Raw genomic sequence first — 6,000 nt, forward strand, 5'->3', positions numbered from 1 at the left:
GGAACAAATATAAGTTAATAAGTGTAGGACTAAATCTGGTAAAATGTTACACATTGCTCTTTGTATTGTTCTAAAATACTCGTAATATTCTTGTGGAAAAAACCATGCAAGTGCCGGCACTGACAGCCAGTTTAGTTTTCATTTTGAAAAGCTTATCTTTGCTGTTTACCTCACGTCACGCTATGGAGGCTTTCTTTTAATTTTTTATTTGATTCCTCAGTGTTTGCCAAACGCTCTGTAATTTATTAGTCAGTATGTAATACAGCATGTGTATGCCATGCCTCGTCTCATTCGATTTTATTAATAAACGTTTTGTAAGCAAGTTTGTCATTGTAGCCTACGGATTTATTGTTGTTGTGCTTTTTAACTAATAATAACAATGAATCCATCTTTTGTTTTCAGTCTTAAAAAGTGAAAGGTGTGTAGATACAAGCAAAACAGACAATCATCCAGCTGCAACCATTAAAGTATTTCTAAAGCGACTGATTTGTGGCACATGAAGCCTGTAAACCGCTTCTAACTCTACAGCGGTTTGCACTGCAATCATTCTCATTCACTAGAATACGATCAGATGGCTTTCCTGCTCATGTCTGCGTCTTATTGATTTGTGATGAAACGCTGCTTACAGGTGATCGAGAGATAAAGCCCTTAACGGGCATCATGGTGTGTTCACACTCTCACAGTGTGTTTCTCACACACACACAAGCTGAACTCCAATCTGAGAGCACAGGCCTCAATAACCCTCAATTCTAAGCACATATGAACGTGGCCTGGATTGATTTCTGTACAAATCTGACTCTGCGTGGTCACTGGCTGCAAAAATTAAACTGGATCGGAGTTAGAAATGCCTTAAATTCAGCTTCTGTCTGTCAGTGTCAGTGAAGATGAAATGTCACTGTAGGTTCAAGTCTGCTGTGTTCTCACAGGATCTGGAGGATAAACACAGGCTAGAGCTGCACAACATCAGCAAAATCACAAAATTCCATCATAACATCACACCACAGTATCTGCAGGTGAGAGTATGATGCCAAAGTGTTGAGCACCCAGCCAAAAGCCCTTCGATTACAGCAGCGGAGCATGTTTCTGCAGCTCAGTTTGTGTGTGTTTGGTCCCAGAGGGCGACCCGGCTCGGTCTCTTCTCGCTCACGCTGATGTGAGGCTGTAGTGAGCGTGGTGCATTGTGGGACGTCATGTCTCTACACTTCCTGCTGTGACTGCAGTGAAGCACAATTACTGCCATCTCTTTCTCAAGCCATGATTTGATCTGACGGCTGAAAGTGAATTTGCTGTTGTAACATTTTTAATGTAAAAGGGGCGTTCGCGTCATGCCTAACAACGCCCCTTAGCTGTTAGAAATTCACTGTAAACCACGGCTTCATTACTGCATACTTTCACAAACTAGGCTAATCTAAAAACATATAGCTGGTGTGTGTGTGAATGTGTGTGTGAGATGATCAATGTTTACATGCCAATAAAAGTCTAAATTAAATATGTTGATTATAGCGATTCATATGCATTTTAATCTTGAAAATTTTGATTGCATGGACTTTCAATGGAAGGACCGAAATCTTTTTGGCTTCAATTAAAAAAACAAATTGATTGAAACATGAGGGAGAGTAAATAGGCACTTTTCGACTGTTGGGCCCACGCTACGGTAAAACACACCCTTAACACGCCTCTCTGAAGAAAACGTCACACAACCCCAGCATTTCACCAGTGAAGAGAAAATAACAAAACCTATATCATAAAACAAGAAATGGACGTTTGGTCATTACATAAAGGATTAAGGCTTCAGCATCAATATTTTAATACACTGCAAAAAAATGCAATTAAATTAAAAAAGTCTGGCTGTGCTTAATGGGTACATTTCTGTGTTCTTTAAGCACACCCCTGTTCCCATTAAACTCACGTCATGTTTTATTAAAAATTCTTGATTATTTTAAGGAATATTTTTAAAGAATAATTGTAAAAAGAAATATTTTTTTGAAGGTACAAAATCAATCACAAAAAAACAGAACACTAAAATCAAGCAACAAGGCATTCAAGTCGATCAGTTATATATTTATAGTGAAGTGACATTTAAACACAATCTAGACTAGTCCACTTTCAGCTAAATAACATTCAAAAATCAAATAAAACATTTAATTCATGGGGATGAGCACAGAAACTAGCCTCATTATGAAGCCTCTTGTTAAATGGATGTCATCTTATCTCTAGTCTCTTACGGCTGGAATACACATGATCTCAGTCTGGAGAAGCTGATGCTGCCAAAGATCAGAGCCAGTCTGCAGATTTGAGTCGACAGAATCCATATAAAATCGATTAAGTGACAGCCATCAGTTAACATGTGAAGTCTGTTTCTGAAGTATTTACAGAGACGTTGAGTGTGGAAGAGTTTAAAGAGAGCACTCTGAGATTAATGGGAGCAGCAACAATGTTTTATATATTTCATGTAATATTTAATAAAATGACAGGATGTTGCTAAATAAATAGTCTAGGTCATGTATTAAGTTCATACATATTTTAATACGAACAACTATTATTAACAATATCTATGAAATTATACTTTTTCTTATTGATGTCTCACTGAAGCTGTCTGATTTTCATAGTAGTGTCCTTTAAGCTCACCTTAAAATAATGAAATCTTTTAAAATTACAGCACTGTAAAACCACAGACCAGCAATAAACTGTCAATGTATAATATTATGGATGTAAAAGTACAAGCCAGTAATGCCTGTGCAGTAATATATTAGCGTAGCACACAATCTTCTACAGCTAGTCAGCTAACTGTGTTGTGTAGCATCTGTGCTGTGTTGCTAAAACTATCTTTTGGATCTAATGCAATTATTTCCCACATCCATGTTCCAGGTTATCATATGCAAAAGTTTTAACATTAATCTCTTAATTTTACAATAAGTAGTGAAACTTGCCCAAAATAAAGGCTTAAACAACTAAAAGAAGGCAGATGTAAGGAGCTCCTCTTCTGGGGAAAGTTGAACATGTCCGTCAGTCAGATGAGCCTCGTATCTCAGCGAGTGATGATCTGATTGACTTCCAATTACAGGAGGTTTATAGTAAAAAACACTTTAAATAAGATTATTGATTGGTCTGTGAACAGAGACACATTGTTTAGATGAGGTTTCTTACTGGAGTCAAAACGAAAATAAACAAATTGCTGTTGTTTTTTTTTGCTATTATTATCTATGTATTTTATTATTTAGATTTTATCTATTTGTTGTTGTTCTTTATCTTCATTTATTTTATCTTGTTGGCTTATATATCTTATGTTTGTTTGATACTTTCAATCCCTCGCAATAGGTTGCTTAACATTGTTAAAATCCAATTATCTTTGTACCTTAAAGTATGTTTTCAATCTAAAAATGTTACTTGCAAAATATTAATAAAAAAAATAGTAACAAACACATCAACTGGTTAAAACATCGAGTAGGTCAATAAACATGTTTTTCTTTTTATAATCTGATCTCAAAAATGGCAATGTGTTTAATGGGTATGTTTACCCTACATGATTATAATCGTATATGATTTATCTAATTCTTCAAGCGGTCTCTGTTATTTTCATTAGCATACTGCGTTTTTATTATCATGATTGTTAGCGTAGGCTATGCAGCGTTTAGCATCGAGTATAATACACTTCTGCTTCATGCGGTGATCAGAATTCCCATCGGGTCGCAATCGTTTCTTAATTCAGACACTAGCTGGCATCTGAAAGCGAGTTTTGACATTAAAATAGTTTTAAATGTTGATAGCTTGTTATGAAAACATGTTAAATAAGCAGCGGAGGCTCAGATAAACTGCCTTGTTCATGAGCACTCCTCCAGCCCGAGGTATTCTGTGGCCCCCAGGGGCCCGCCGAGGCCCCATCGAGACACAGTGGAAACGCGCTAGCACGCCCGCTTCTGGCCCCACAGTGGAACCACGGCTACTGAGGACCGAAGGCTTATTTCTGGCTGATCTGGCACTTTGAAGCTGGTCAGGGACAGCACTGTGATTTAAGGAAATACACGAATGCTTCAGAAACAGCAGCATGACCTCAGACTGTAAGAATGTAAGCAGTCAGGAAGGTCTTCTTCAGAGCAGACCGATGCCTCTGTGACACGACTGACAGCCTGCTATTATCCAGAACAGATATCTGGCTTTTTTTTATTGAGTACTGTGTAAAACAGAATCTCTCAATCTATGGCAGTCAGATCCAAAAATGAGCTGTTAAGAGTCACGGCTGAATCTCTGCCTGTCACACAGGACTGAAACAGCCGCGTTTCTTCACTGTAATAATGTGCTGCACAGATCCAGAGCTGAACTCGTTTATATCTGTGTGAAACACTGCTTCAGAGCCGGTTTAAAATCAATGTGGTTTTTTTTGTCGCATTGAGTGTCTCTGCGCATGCGCAGCAGATCACACCCAGCTCAATCTCTGATAAACCGCTCGACTTCAATAGAAATTACTATTCTGCTGTAAAACTATAGTGGAGTAGTCTCGAAGATGCAGTAAAGCTCATTGTGAATGTAGTAAAACTCAATCGACACCGACCTTGTACACTTGTCCGTAGGTGCCATTGCCGACCACTTCCACCAGCTCAAAAATACCAGCAGGGTCCTGCAATCACACAAAGAGCATCGCACTGGTTAATAAGAGACGCGATCCCCGCGAACATGAGCGGAGCGGATCCGGACTCAGCCCGCCGCAGCGAGCCCCGAGCCCCGCGGAGACACCCGGACAGAGCCGCTCACCCGCAGAGACGCGAGGTCGATGTCCACCAGGCTCTTCGCCGGAGAGTCGTTCGCCATCTTCGCCGATTTCTCGAGTCTGAAGCGATTCCGCGTTTCTTCCGTGCGCTTCAGACGCCGCTGATCATCGCTATCCTCGCGCCGCGCGTGCGATCAGGCCTGCAGCCTCACTCTATTGTTCGCGATGAGGATGAGGATGATGACGGTGATGATGAAGCGCAGCGGAGTCTGGGTCAGTGCATGGCGGAGGAGTGGGCAGAGACAGCCGAGGGGAGGGACGAGGGAGGACCATCCGCGGAAACACTCAACTAGATGTGCATATAAAGAGATAGAGAGATAGAGAGAGAGAGAGAGAGAGATGGATGGATGGATGGATGGATGGAGAGAGAGAGAGATAGAGATATATATAGAGAGAGAGATGGATGGATGGAGAGAGATAGAGATATATATAGAGAGAGAGATGGATGGATGGAAAGAGAGAGAGATGGAGGGAGGGATGGATGGACAGAGAGATAGATAGATAGATAGATAGATAGATAGATAGATAGATAGATAGATAGATAGATAGATAGATAGATAGATAGATAGAATTCAACTTTGTTTTAAATAAATACATCACAGTAATGCATTAAATAGAACATCATATCATCATATACTGCTGTTAATTTAATACTGACTTCAATAAAAAACATTTTAAATATTCAAGATGAATCTCGTTTCATTATTGTTGCAGTCCTTGATGCTGATTGGTCAATAGCTGTGTGTTTATTTACAATAGCATGGCTTTGACTAACACACCCTTAGCAACATATCAACAATCAATAAACTATAAAGCTGTTACATTATCAATTTCAGCAAAAGTAGCTGGCTATTAAGTGCATACCTATGCGAATCAGGATACTACGAGCCAGATTTACTATCAGTTTACACCAGCTCAAACCCTCATTTGGTGTTAAAAACCAGGATTTACTAAAGACACGCAGTGGGAAATTAGCGCTGAAAAGGCGCGTAGAGTTATTTTTGCGACATACCTTATTGATTATGCGTTTGTAGGAGTTTCTCTGTTGAGACTATTTAAATTAATCATACAAAATTTGCACTCGTCTATTCACTGGTATTTGCAGCATTATTTAGCCCCAAAAAAAGCTTGTCAGTAAATCACGCGCAGAATTTCCCTCCCATCAGCGCATTTATGGAATTGTGCTTTCTAACGCTAATTTGCCCTGTTTAGTAAATCTGGACACTTCATGCAGC

The 6,000-nt window shown here is 39.5% G+C and overlaps 1 protein-coding gene across 2 annotated transcripts in view; it reads right to left on the reverse strand.

Moving 5' to 3' along the window:
- Nucleotides 1-5,064, reverse strand: part of LOC306876842 (mitogen-activated protein kinase kinase kinase kinase 4-like) — a 45,024-nt gene extending 39,960 nt beyond the window's left edge. Inside the window, exons 1-2 of one of the 2 annotated variants that reach the window (XM_079428269.1) lie at nt 4,750-5,064; nt 4,550-4,615 (exon numbers count right to left, since the gene is read on the reverse strand). In XM_079428269.1, coding sequence (XP_079284395.1) covers nt 4,550-4,615; nt 4,750-4,806 — 123 coding nt within the window. In that variant the 5' untranslated portion in view covers nt 4,807-5,064. The remainder of the gene's footprint in view (nt 1-4,549; nt 4,616-4,749) is intronic. The other variant, XM_079428270.1, reaches the window with a different exon arrangement.
- Nucleotides 5,065-6,000: the final 936 nt, after the last annotated feature.

The sequence above is a fragment of the Barbus barbus genome (genome assembly GCF_936440315.1).
Source record: "Barbus barbus genome assembly, chromosome: 11".
In the NCBI taxonomy this organism is placed as follows: Eukaryota; Metazoa; Chordata; class Actinopteri; order Cypriniformes; family Cyprinidae; genus Barbus; species Barbus barbus.